The sequence below is a fragment of the Hippoglossus stenolepis genome, chromosome 5, assembly GCF_022539355.2.
Source record: "Hippoglossus stenolepis isolate QCI-W04-F060 chromosome 5, HSTE1.2, whole genome shotgun sequence".
NCBI classification, from domain to species: domain Eukaryota; kingdom Metazoa; phylum Chordata; class Actinopteri; order Pleuronectiformes; family Pleuronectidae; genus Hippoglossus; species Hippoglossus stenolepis.
In genome coordinates, this window is record NC_061487.1 from 18,353,609 (window position 1) to 18,365,929 (window position 12,321).

The 12,321-nt window shown below is 44.6% G+C and overlaps 2 protein-coding genes across 4 annotated transcripts; one reads left to right on the forward strand and one right to left on the reverse strand.

Annotated features, from left to right (window-relative positions):
• Positions 1–1,005: 1,005 nt before the first annotated feature.
• bhlhe41 (basic helix-loop-helix family, member e41) lies at positions 1,006–5,277 on the reverse strand. 2 transcript variants are annotated; one of them, XM_035157357.2, is made up of 5 exons: positions 4,463–5,277; positions 4,295–4,361; positions 4,071–4,181; positions 3,855–3,966; positions 1,006–3,518 (listed from the first exon to the last, which is right to left on the reverse strand). In XM_035157357.2, the coding sequence occupies exons 1-5, from the start codon at positions 4,522–4,524 to the stop codon at positions 2,575–2,577; spliced, it is 1,296 nt and encodes a 431-aa protein (XP_035013248.1). In that variant the 5' UTR covers positions 4,525–5,277; the 3' UTR covers positions 1,006–2,574. The 2 variants fall into 2 exon arrangements, with proteins under 2 accessions (XP_035013248.1, XP_035013249.1); XM_035157358.2 differs by having other exon boundaries at positions 4,071–4,178; positions 4,463–5,273.
• Positions 5,278–6,217: 940 nt separating this feature from the next.
• sspn (sarcospan (Kras oncogene-associated gene)) lies at positions 6,218–11,916 on the forward strand. 2 transcript variants are annotated; one of them, XM_035157359.2, is made up of 3 exons: positions 6,231–6,635; positions 8,323–8,409; positions 10,378–11,916. In XM_035157359.2, exons 1-3 carry the CDS (start codon positions 6,414–6,416, stop codon positions 10,735–10,737), a joined length of 669 nt encoding a protein of 222 aa, XP_035013250.1. In that variant the 5' UTR covers positions 6,231–6,413; the 3' UTR covers positions 10,738–11,916. The 2 variants fall into 2 exon arrangements, with proteins under 2 accessions (XP_035013251.1, XP_035013250.1); XM_035157360.2 differs by lacking the exon at positions 8,323–8,409 and having other exon boundaries at positions 6,218–6,635.
• Positions 11,917–12,321: the final 405 nt, after the last annotated feature.

Genomic DNA, 12,321 nt, shown 5'->3' on the forward strand with positions numbered 1-12,321 from the left:
ATAATGATATAAAACCACTTATCAATTAAAAGCAACTAATTAGGGCCCGAGCACCGAACGGTGGGAGGCCCTATTGATCGCTCTCTCCACTAACCGCAACAGGCTTCAAAATGCCTGTGCTCGGGCCCGTTAGTGCTACAACGTAGCCCTAGTTTGTATTGTGTTGTACAGTTTGGGCTCTGAATGATCTCCAAACCTTTCACCAGTAGATGGAGACATTTGCTCAGTAATGGAAGAGGCCAGGGACACAACATGGCTGGGAGAGAGGGAGAGGAAAACCACTTTTTAAAGAGGAATATTGTCATCTTATAAAAAACATATTCAAGCAGTAAGTTAACCTTACTTCATATGAGGTTTTATAAGAGGATGGTTTCTGGTAAATTAAAGACAAAAAAAACACTCGTTGAAGTTTTCAGAGCTCTGGTGGAATAACTTGAGCTCAGAAAGAAAACTTGATTTTAAAAGTTTGTGGAAACGGGGCCTTGTTCCATCATACGACTGGGAATTAACTGGAAAATGAGCTGCACCTTGAGGCAACATGCACACTCCTCCCAAGCTTTGAAAGACATAAGTTGGGACTCATTTTGCACGTCTCTAATATCACCACGAAGGCGTGATGTCATTATTCATGAGGATTAAAATAATATTGCAGTTTGTGACAGTTTAATGGCGACAACAAAAGAGTGGATTTGAGTCTGCCTGAAGCTTCAGACTGGTTTCGAGGCGGCCTCTTGTTTTTCATCATGAGGGTAATCTCACTTCATCATCCTTTTATCACATGACATTTGCTAAAAGCCGTGGCTTACTGTACATTCCTCCACTGTGACCTGTCAGCTGATTAAGTGTTGCATTTCATCTACTTGACTTCCAGGATTGTTTTTCTGTGAATACTGTACTTCTGCTTTTTCCAAAAAACAGTGAGCTGATCCCGGTCACCTAAAAGTAGCATATTAATAAGTTTGAACATGTCCAAACTGTGTGTTAAACAAGAAGAGGCCTGCAGAGTTTGGTTTTGATGTTTATTTTACAACTCATCAGCAATAATTTAGAACAGCATATGTGTAAAGCATTAACGAAATGTGCAACAGTTGCTCAGTTATATATCTTTTTTTTTTTTTTTAAATCCATAGACTTCTACAACATTGACATAGACATGTATACTTTATGGTATATTCACAGAAAAAAAACTATTTACAGACGCACATGCCACTTCATAGAACAGTTGATAACAGATTTGAGGCAAAAACAGCTGAAGAAAAACTACAAAAGCAACGTCATGTATGCAAAATAGCATGAAAATCATCTGTTCATTCTGTCACGTGTGGAAAAAAAAGCTGAATGACACAACAACTGCAGGAATTAATCTCTTAGAAAATAGACTGAGATAAAGTTAAAGTTCCTAAAACAGCAAGAATCATAGCTGAGGGTCACAGGACCACAGCTTCTCTCCTGTCTTAGTCAAATATTTGAAAAGAGAGGTTTTACAGAGTGGTAGCATACAACACAGAGTATGGAGACGCCTGGCGTGTGATGGGGTTTTCACATCGGATCATCATTTGAGTCATGTTTTATTAAAAAAAATCTCTTTACTCCAAGAAATCATCACAAAGCATCTGGTCACTCTGTTCCCTCTTTTCAAATCGAAATTATGATTCTGTTTTTATTATTTTTTTATTTCAAGACAACTCAATACCATGAAAATGTTCAAAGAGAAATACAGTGATTGACTTTGAAAAGGATGAGCTGGCTGTTGGGGGAGGGTCAAAGCGGGGGAAAAAAGTGCACTTTACATCTCAAAGAGTAAAGATCATCTTACATTCAATATCAAAGATGCCTAAGGTACTACATCCTACAATGTTTGCTGGAGGTCACAGGTCACTGCACCTCTGTGCAGAAATGCCTCAGTCAGGGGATTTACAACATGTTGCTCTTTTATGATTGTTTTGTTTCTTTAAAGTAGAGATAACCACAATATCCAGCACCTCTCCATTAATCTCATTATTATCAATATGCAATCATTAAAGTATAGCAGTGTGTGTGTGTTCCACTAAGACTATCCCCGTGCAAACTTTGGGATGAGGTCCTGTCAGCTTCCCGGAGCACTTCTTTATTTCATAGGCCCGTTTAGTGCACATTTACACGTGAATGAATCACACCGTATTCCAGGTAATAATATTTACAGTCAGAGTCAGCCAGGCTCTTAATAACCTTGGCAGAGGTCAGTTGTAACTTCATACATCCAAAAAAAGACTCGCTGATTGGGAGACTGCGCTGCGAACTGTCCAAGTATTCAAAGTTTTGGCACCAATGCTGCCATTTCAAAATATTTTTTATGAAAGAGGATAAAAAACTAACTCCAGCACAACACAGTCGTGTACTAGTGTCAATCATTGTCGATAATCATTCTAACATGAGTGCAAAAGGCACGCGCCGTCACAACTGTCCCCTTCTCCAAGATCTTGGACACGAGGAACTCTTCAGTGAGACCTCGTTTTTTAAAAGTAGCCAAATTCTTTCTTTTTTTAAGGAATACATACATTTCTCAGCAGGACGCAACGAGGTAACACGGACAGATTAGCTCATCGGACACGCGGGGAACTGATCATGAGTGCTGCTCTTGTTCTCCTGGAACGCATCACCTGCGTCATCCTCCCCGTCGTCACTGGCGAGACTCTCCTCACGCTCGTCAGGTGAGCTCGCCTCCGTCTCGTGTGACTCCTCTCTGTCCGGGGAGAGGCAGTCCTTGGACTGATCAGAGCCGCCAAAGTGCGCAGACAAGCCGGGAAACGCGGCTGCAGCAGCCGCCGCCGCAGCGGCTGACGCGTGTGCGGGGTAAAGCCAAGGGAATGGGGACGCAAGAGCAGCCGCCGCTGGGTACATGTACTTTTCAATGTTGCTTTTGTCGAACAAAGGCATGTAGGACGCCGCGGCCGAGGGGTTGATGAAGTAAAAAGGCATACAGATTGGTGTCTGCTGTCCCACACTGCTTATTCCCATCAGAGAGTTCATTAGCGCCAGGTCAGGCCTGGAGGCGTCTGCGCCCCCTAACCCGTTCCCAGACCAGCTCATCTTTGGCTTCTTGGCAGCGCGCTCGTCTCCAAACTCTTGCTTGATCTTCACCGCCTTCGGTCCCTGCCCCTTGTTGCGCGCACAGTCTTTATCTTTGCCATCGCTCTTCTCAGCCTCGCCCCCGTATCCACTATCCGTGTCTGTGTCATTCTCGTTAAGCTCCCCGCCTTGGGTCCTCTGGATGACCGGGACGCAGTTGGCCTGGCTGTCGGCTTTCTGCCCCTCCTGTGCGTCCCCGGCTGGTAGCTGGTGCTGGAGCAGTGGCGCGCCGGGCTGGACCTGCGCCAGCACCTTGTGAAGGTGGCTGATGAGCTGCGCGCACCTCTGCTCCCGCGCAGTCCAGTTCTCAAACTGACTCAGGTACTGCAGGACCTCCTTGGCACAGGCCTGGAACCCGGAGTGGAACGCGTCCAGGTCCGCGTGAATGGAAGATTTCATCGACCGGTCCCCTGCGAGACACGCAGTTCAGAGATTAACAGAGCATTATTCTGTAAAGTGGAGCTCATCAAAAGTCAATGACGAGACGAGGCGGACGTGTATCAACAGCACGTCTGCCTGTCTGCATACTAACAAAGTAAACACGTCCTCGATCGCCTGCGTAAATCTAAGGAGTTTTATCCCCAAAAAATGGACATTTGCATAATGCATTTACATTCCCTGTGATTCCAAACACTTTACATTGCTTAATAAATTGAAATGTAATCTCACAACTTTATTCATGCGACCCAGGAAACCCACGCAACCGGTTCTCTTACATAACAATTGTCAATAAATGTTCCTCTTACCATTCTGCAAGGCGATGATCTTCTGGTGCTGCTGCTCGGTCACAGCAGTCAGTGCGTTTAGGTGTTTGAGTGTTAACTCCAGGACAACTGCTTTCTCCAGATGCCCGAGCGTCTGTGGAGGGAAACAAAACATGCAGCTGTCTGTTTACGACGATTTCTTGTCATAATAGAACAGGATCTAGACAAGGTCGTATAAAAAAAGTTTGGTGAGCTCACCGACAGCTTCAGATGCTCGGGTAACAAATCCTTCAGCTGCCCGATACATTCGTTGATTCTGTCTCTCCTCTTCTTCTCTATCAACCGGTGTGGTAACTTGTACGCGTCCTGCTGGGGGAGGGGGGGACACAACCGGTTACTGTTTTAAAGCAGAAATATTAAAGCCAAAAGTTATTGTATGCGACACGCGGATTGTGCGTAAAAGTGGATTTGCGGATTCTCACCTTCCCTCCATCCTCTCGTTTTATTCCTCTTTTGGATTTGCACATGTAGATCGAGGGGTAATCCACCCTGAATAAAGAGCAAAGTGTCCCGTTATTCTCCACACCGCCATCACAGTTTATCAGAGGTAATTTGACAAGAGTTTTTGCCCCCAAAAAAGTGACACTCACCCCAAGAATTCTGCGTGCTCCATGAACTGTCTGTCCTGTAAATGCGGTATTCTTTCATCCATCGCTTCTCTGCTGCTGCTGCTGCTAATGCTGCTGCTGCTGCTGCTGCTGCTGTTTATCCTTCCTCGAGCTTCTTCTTCCTCTTCTGCGGGGGAATGGTTTTGTCCACACACGGGCGGCTGAGGGGGCGACAGATGCACAGTGCGTGTCCTCCGGTGGAGCTGCTCCTCAGACTGATGTCTATAGTTCCCTGAGCTGCCACTTTGCAAAGCCGTCGGTGCTTGTGGTTAGAGCGCACGCGCGCCTCCGGTGGGGAACAGCTTCCGACTCACGTGTAGCCTGCACCAGCACAAAGTCCGGTAATTAGAGCTTCTCTCTGTGTGTGTTGCAGCCGCTGTTCCTATAGCGATGTCGTCCGAGCCACGCTGACCCGCTGGATGAAACGTGATTCGTGCGCGGAATGTGGCAAAGGGGCGCGCACGGGCGTGAAGAGGAGCCGAGCACAATGACCAGGCTCACGGCCGTTTTAATATTGATCAGTGTTAGTCTCCCAAACTTTGCAGGAGTGGCACGTGGTGTGGTGTGAGGGCTGATAACCGACTGGGAGGAATTACCCGGAGTGGAGTCCACGGGTTAAATGTCCACATCTCTTAAACGGTGCACTCTCCCCTGCCATTTTAACATCAGATCTATTTTTGTTTGGCAGCAAATAAAACTTTCAACATCCTAATCTTTCCAAACCATCAAAAACAATCCCCGTTCTAACGCCTTTGGTGAAAACACGGGGATTAATGTGAGGTAAACACTGCGCGTAAACACGGCGCGACCTCTTCCAAGGTGTGTGCGTGTGCGCGCCCCTGTGAGTGTGTGTGTGTGCGTGTCTGTGTGTTGTTGCCCGGAGCAGGGAAGGTTTACCCACTCAGAGCTGCGTTGTCAGTAACCATGGCTCCGGCCCAGCTGTGTGCGCCAACACGTGCATCTCGCCTCTTTATTAATCTCAGCATGTGCGCTGCTCTCCCACCTTCATCTCACTGTCTCTGTCTAACTATGGGAAATGATGATGGTCATAATAATAATGGTGATTATAATAATTTCTAATGGAAGGTTTAAATGACTCTGGCAGATTTTTCAGATCTACTAAAATAATTTGAGCAGATTCACCCCCAAAATAACCCAGAGTCTCTCGTTTCGTGATGTTTTTACTGTTCTCACTAATGACAAAAGTCAGCAGGGTCTGGATCTCTCCACCAAACTATGTATTTACACATTACCAGTGATTTATAAACCTCTCCGGGAAGTTAATCTGACATTAAGTGACACCTGTTACCCTCCTCTGAACATTAAAGTGTTCAAAAACATCCAAATCTGAGCCCCTGTAATGCCCTCACATGCCTTATGATCACATTACTTCTCCCTGTGAGTCATGTGACTCTTTTCGGGCTGGCAGCGTATGGCTCTCTTGTGTAACAGTGCTGACAAAGAGTGATCCAATCACTCCTGATCTCAAATGAAGTGTGACCTCCTCTGCACTGGCTTTTCATTAACTCGTACCTGCTGATGTAGCCCTGCACTTTCCCTTTCTTGTCTTTAATGTAACTACAAGTGAAACCCTCTCGCTGCCGTACGTTGGAGTACCCCTTTGTGTCTTCCTCTCCCCCCACGCCTCCTTCCCCTCTCTTGCTTTCCTCCACAGTATGCCGCCTGCTCTATATGTGGCACTAGGGCGGCTCTAGGAATCCAGTCCAAATGTTTTCCATATTAGTTCAGAGCCTTCTCTGTTTCCAAATAGCAACCGGGCTGCGGGCTTATGGTGAGAGGAGGCCTCAGCAGGGAGGGGACGGGGCAGGAGGCAGACGGGAGGCAGACAGGCAGGCTCATCCACCCTAAACACTGCAATAGTTAAAGTTGAGAGGGACAGAGGGGGGAAAGGAGTGAGAAGACAGGAGGGGAAATGGGGCAGAAAGGTTCCACAGAGAAGAAGGAGGCCAAGAAGAGGAGAGATGGAAGTCCAGAGCCAGGACAAAGCAAAAAGTGCAGAGGCTGCTGCTTCCCGCTGCTCGTCGCCCTGCTCCAGCTGCTGCTGGGGGTGGCTGTAGCAGCCGTGGCCTTCCTCATGTTGGCCATCAGCCCCTCGCTCCTGACCAGGGAGACGCCACACTGGGCTGGGATCATCGTAAGCTCCGTCCTCACGCTCTAACATCAGCCTCTGCATGCACACGTTTGCATGGATACTTCTCTCCACACTGCATGTCAACACTGGCCCAGACCCTCCTCTCACAGTCACTGCTGTTGTCATGTTCTGATAAATATTATCTGTCCTATTCATCTGACTGCCCACACCTGGATCTCCAATCTGTCTCTGAGGTTCTGCCTGAGCCTCCTGTTGCTTCTGCTGCATGTCCAGTGAATCCTCAACATCTGGGCGGATGAAACAAGCCAGCCAATCCCAGAATGCCTTGTTCTAGCTTGACCTTTGATCAGCTAGTATCTAAACACCTTGTTGTTACTTGCAAATGTGCTGCTGTGCTTACTCACATGTCGTCATCACTGTCGGTACACACACATAAATCAACTAAACGTTTTATCTACTTTATTATAAGGTTTGAGTTTGACGATGTAAACTCTAATTCCCTTTATCTGTAACTTCAACACTGATATTTTTGATTGAAAAATGTTGCCATTTTTTCTTAAAAGTCTTAAAACTTGAAAAAAATGATACATGTGAAATCATGTTTGGAGTTTTTGTTTAGGTTGATGCACTGAATGATGCTGAAATCAGTTTCACTGTTAAATCACAGTAGTTGAATGTAACAGCTGAAGAGTGTTCGTGCTGGAAGCGGCTGAACTGTAAACGATAAACTAAGTCGAAATATCCGTCAATGTCAGAGCCACAAAAGCTGTTAGTTGATGTGTAAGTGAGTGAAAGCAGCTGAAGCGTTACTGGGGGAGGTTAAGTTTCATTCGTTTTGAAATTTAATTTGAAAAACCACAGAAAGTTGACGTGCGCTGACAGATGGCATGTATTACATTAAAAGCAAATGAAGTTTAATTTGAAGTCTTTAAATTTCAGTTTCAGTCGAAGCTGAAGAGGCAAATGCTTCCTTTGACAACAAGTGAACAATGATTAACTGTCTCTGACAAACAACAAGTGACGTTCAATCTTATTTTGAATCATGAAACAAGTAAAGCAACATAATTCAGAATTAGATTTAAGATCACATTTCAGAGTTAAAAAAAGAAGAAGACAAAAAACGTGGTGTTCCTGTGTGGCTCCTCGCCCATCACAGATGCAATTTCCTCTCGAAAAACATCCCTGGACACTAACATCCCGAGTCAGATGCTCACGAGATCCAGCCCAGTGAAAAACACTGAGGTCATCAGGAACTTTCCAGAGAACCCTGAATACTGAAAAACCTGGGGAAAACATTTAAATAAGATGCTGAACGTTAGTCACAAGACTCCAATTGCACTGAAGACACAGAGTGTGAGTGTGTCTGAGAGAGAGAGAGAGAGAGAGAGAGAGAGAGAGAGAGAGAGAGAGAGAGAGAGAGAGAGAGCAATGTAATCAGATGACAGCTTACTGCTGAATCATGCAATATTAAGAGGAAAACGTGGCCACGAGAGGTTTTCTACAACAAAAATCCTGTATCTATAGCAAGAATGCAAACCTGTATATCACATCTACAGCAACAAGGTGCAGAATATATAAATAATATCATCCATCAGAGCTCAGAGTCAGAAATGAATGAGTGGATCACATTCCTTGGGATAGTGAGAGGCCACAAAATGACTTAGAACTGTTCCACTAAGAGTGAATCTAATCAAACTGTGCTGAAGGTTTGCTGCTGTTGTTGTTGCAGTTGTTTTTCGTTTCCATCGTGGGCTTCATCCTCTACTGTATCACCTACATCCCAGACGAGAGGACGTCTCTGCAGTTCATTGTCAAGGTGATTCTCCGCACATCCTCGCACACCCTCTGCAAACAAATGAAAGTAGGTGGGATATGTGATCGAGTGTCACGTATGCAGTCAAACCAGGTTCCTTGAGGATGCACAACAGGACTCTTTGTAACCGGATCAGTGTATTTTTCCATTTTCCTCGGTGACCTTCGCAGAAACAATGTTTTACTCAGTAACGCTGTTGTTGTTAGATCTCTGTTCTCTGAGAACTGCCACTGTCTGAGGCGTGGAGAGAGAGAGAGAGAGAGACGAAGGCATTCAACTGCATTCCTGTTTAACAGAGCTCTGCAGGGATTCCTATGAGTGGATTAGTGCATTGATTAATGCGACCGGATTGTACGGCTTAATTAGCTATACAATATATGCAGTTGGAATTTCAAGGCAATTAAAATCAGTCCACCATTGTTTGCCGCTGAGAGGAAGGTCGCTGGAAGCAGCATCCTCCGGTTTCTTTTCTCCTGTGTGGCTCTTGTGTGCATACCGGGTTCAAATATGTACACAGACTGTTTCAAAACATCTCAGAAGCATTGTCTAGAAAGATTTACTGAACGGGCTTAGCAGAAAGAAATGGTAAAAACACAACTCTCTGAATCACCAAAATTACATTTTAATGTACATCCTCAAATTAGGGATGTTTGAAATTAGGGATGTTTGAAAATTCTATTCTACTCTATTCTATTCTATAACTTATTCTTACATATATACAAACATTAACATTTATTTTTTCCTGGAGCAGTTTTTGTTCAACTAAATCTTGTGCTTATATTTGAGTTTTGTCGACTAAAATTTACCTTTAATGTTTGTGGTCTTATGTGTTTTCACTGACATTGTTGTATCAGCATCTAAGTCTGTATAAACCAGAGTAGCTGCAGTCAGTCCATCATGTTCCTAAAACAACTGAGTTTTACTGTATTTTTGTGCTTGACTCAAAGAGCTGAATGAAACCAGGGCTTTAAGATTGTATGGCTTTACAGTCGGACCGTTTATTTCAATTGCCCTTGGCTCAATGTTTTCAAGAGGGGAGATACAAGTGGAGTGAGTAGAAAATGTGCCGTAAGTGGACATATTCCTGAAGTTAAGCGTTACTGTTGTGGCAGATAAGGATCCTGGCTCTCCGGTATCCCCGATCAGCCTGCCCCTGCATTGTGTCAAGACACTCAGTTTGTCAAATGGGAGCCCTATGAGTTTCTAAGTGCTCACTGAAAAAGTGCTGCAGCGTGCAAACACGGACTGTAAACCACAATATGAATGTTGATGCCTTTCGCTTTCTCTCCCGCTTTGGTGTTTCATTTCCATTTAGTGAATCACATTATGCTTTACAGCACTTGTTGAGGCGCTCGCTGTACATACGTCTCCCTGTAACCAGTTATACCCCAGATCTCACAGCTGCTCCCAAATGAACATAAATTCCGTTTCAAAGCGTGTACGGCTCATCACTTGCATAATTCCATAAGCATAACAGAGAGCAAAATACACCAGCGAATGAGCGCCGCCGTTATGTAAGTCCTGGATTAAGATGAAGGTTTAGTGTTATTGAGATTGTGCAATTGCATAAACAACACAAAGCCTCCATCACATTTTACAACTGTATTTTTAGACTCACTCTGATGCTACACACACTCACGCAGGATGTGCATCGGGGTGGGAAGCCGCTGTAGCTGCAGGGCTGTCTTTGTCTTACATGTGCTGTGTCTGCTGCGTGCTAAAAGTTGGGCTCCTGCTCTGATGGTCAGACCTTGCCCTGTGGTATTGTGGGTAATCTCTTTGAAATGAACTCGCCATAGGCACTGAGCCGTGCATGTCGGTTTCTAAGCTACAGTTTTGGCTCTCTGGGTTAATCACAAGACAACAGACTGAGGCAGGAGTCAGATTTCTAGAATAAAAAAGGAGTTGACATTTTTTTTAAGCTTTCAAGGTTAAATGCACAACCTCATTCTCGTCCTCTGCCCTCCACAGCTCCTCTACTTTATCCTGTGTGTCATCGGCCTGGTCATTTCCGTGCTGGTTATAGCGTTCGCTGGACACCACTACTCACAGACCAGTAGCTTCAGCTGCGAGCAGGTGGAAGGGGACTGCGTGTGCACCCTGGACCGAGATGACCCAATAGCCCGCGTCTTCGTCTACGAGGGCGCCGGTAACTGTGAGGTGATCAGCGGGACGCTTACGCTCTACTTCCTGCTCCAGATCATGCTGAACGTGGCCCAAGCGCTCGTCTGTGCCGTTGGGGCCTTCATCATGTGGAGGGACCGGTACCAGGTGTTCTTCGCCGGCCTTCAGATCGCCGCTCCCTCCACTCAGCACTGGCAGAGGGTTTAATGTGATGAGGACAGGGTTGATGGGATGAGTCTAATCAGTCAGGTCAGGATGGAGGGAAGTGCCATAGACAGGGAATGTGCTTCTGGTGTGTGTGTTTACTTTGATAAGTTTATATCAACCTTTAATGGCTTTTTGCACAGATTTTGTATAAGTAAGATTTTTCACTTCCAGCTGCTGATGTTATAAAACTTGTTTAAATGAAAAGAAGAAAAACATGTAGTCTACTTGGGAAAAGTTAAACCGATTATTTGTGTTCCAGCACGATAATGAATTCTTCACGATGTTTCGAATTATGTTGACATTTGATCTTGAGACATATGACTTATATATAATTACAGAACGAGACAACACATGTATTTGTTTTGCACTTAACTCTTAAAATATACATCCAAAAATGTCCTTTGGTTTGAGTTACATTGTTTTAATGATCAGAATTGATGATCATGATTGAAACAACAAATTGTGGTTTGCAAATATAGAAAGATGCAGCCTCAAGCTTTATTAGTTCATTGCTTTGCAACATTGAAGTTTAAACTCTGTATTGGGACTCACTTCCATGTTGTTTATCACAAAAAGAGCAATTATGTGGATTCATTCCACAAATAACCATTTTTATTACATTTGCTACCGTGCACACAGAGATAAAAACCCAGACAGCTCAGTTAGACAGAGCGAGAACTGATCCTGACAGACTCTCTACTCCGTGACACTGGATCCGGACTGAACCGGGCTGTGGCTCGTGAAGGCGGATGCCAGGCCAGTAGCCAGCAGTGACTCAAAACAGCCTGTAGGAGTCAAAAGACTGAAGCCACAAAGAGAGGAGGGAGGAGGGGAGTGCTGGGGTGAGGAAAGGGGGGACTCAGACAGGCAGCTGGACCCGAGTGTCTTCTCTGTGTGTTTACGGCATTTCACATGTTGGGACGAGCACAAAGAGAATGAAACAAGCACAAATGTTTAGGGACTGGAGGCCTCAACGTGAGTCAGTTTCCTCTCCAGTATCAGAGGAGTGTAATTCCTGTGCAGTTTTGAATCTAATTTGTCAGTGATGAAAAAAGTTTGACTGACTGTTTTATTTTTCACAGAAAAGAGCGTATTGTCTGGGAATAAAGAATCCAGTGTGTGCATTTCAAGCTGTCAAACGTTTTGTGGTTACAAATACAAATCTTTGATTCAGCTAAATGAAGTTTCCTCATTTTTCCGTTTCGTTACCACAAATATGCAGCTAACGGACCAAAAAAAAGAAGGGATTTGCTTTGTAGTGAAGACTGAAAACTGAGAGCAGGAAAAATAATCTTTCTCACACTGTGTATCCTCAAGTCTCAACCAGTTTCCCTAAACATGAGGCCAGCACGTTATTAAGAGTAAATGCAAAATTATATCAGATGTTGATCAGTTTTCCAAATTAAGACAGAATCCAAACCCTTTACTGAGTCATGCTTGTCATGTCTGGTTGTGATCTATTGTGATCATAGCTCTTAATTAACTATTTGTTTTTTTTGTAATCTGGATTACACAAAAACAATTGGGTAGGTCTCCATTAAAACTGGTAGAAGGTTGGGGTACGAGTCAGAGAAGAACTCATTA

Excerpts from the sequence above, each read along its gene's own strand:
- bhlhe41 (XM_035157357.2), bottom strand. The coding sequence starts at position 4,524 with ATGGATGAAAGAATACCGCATTTACAGGACAGACAGTTCATGGAGCAC. Across the intron at positions 3,967-4,070 it reads CCGAGCATCTGAAGCTGTCG|ACGCTCGGGCATCTGGAGAA; the intron begins GTGAGCTCACCA and ends TTCCCTCCACAG. Across the intron at positions 3,519-3,854 it reads GATCATCGCCTTGCAGAATG|GGGACCGGTCGATGAAATCT; the intron begins GTAAGAGGAACA and ends CGTGTCTCGCAG.
- sspn (XM_035157359.2), top strand. The coding sequence starts at position 6,414 with ATGGGGCAGAAAGGTTCCACAGAGAAGAAGGAGGCCAAGAAGAGGAGA. Across the intron at positions 6,636-8,322 it reads CACACTGGGCTGGGATCATC|TTGTTTTTCGTTTCCATCGT; the intron begins GTAAGCTCCGTC and ends TTGTTGTTGCAG. Across the intron at positions 8,410-10,377 it reads CTCTGCAGTTCATTGTCAAG|CTCCTCTACTTTATCCTGTG; the intron begins GTGATTCTCCGC and ends TGCCCTCCACAG.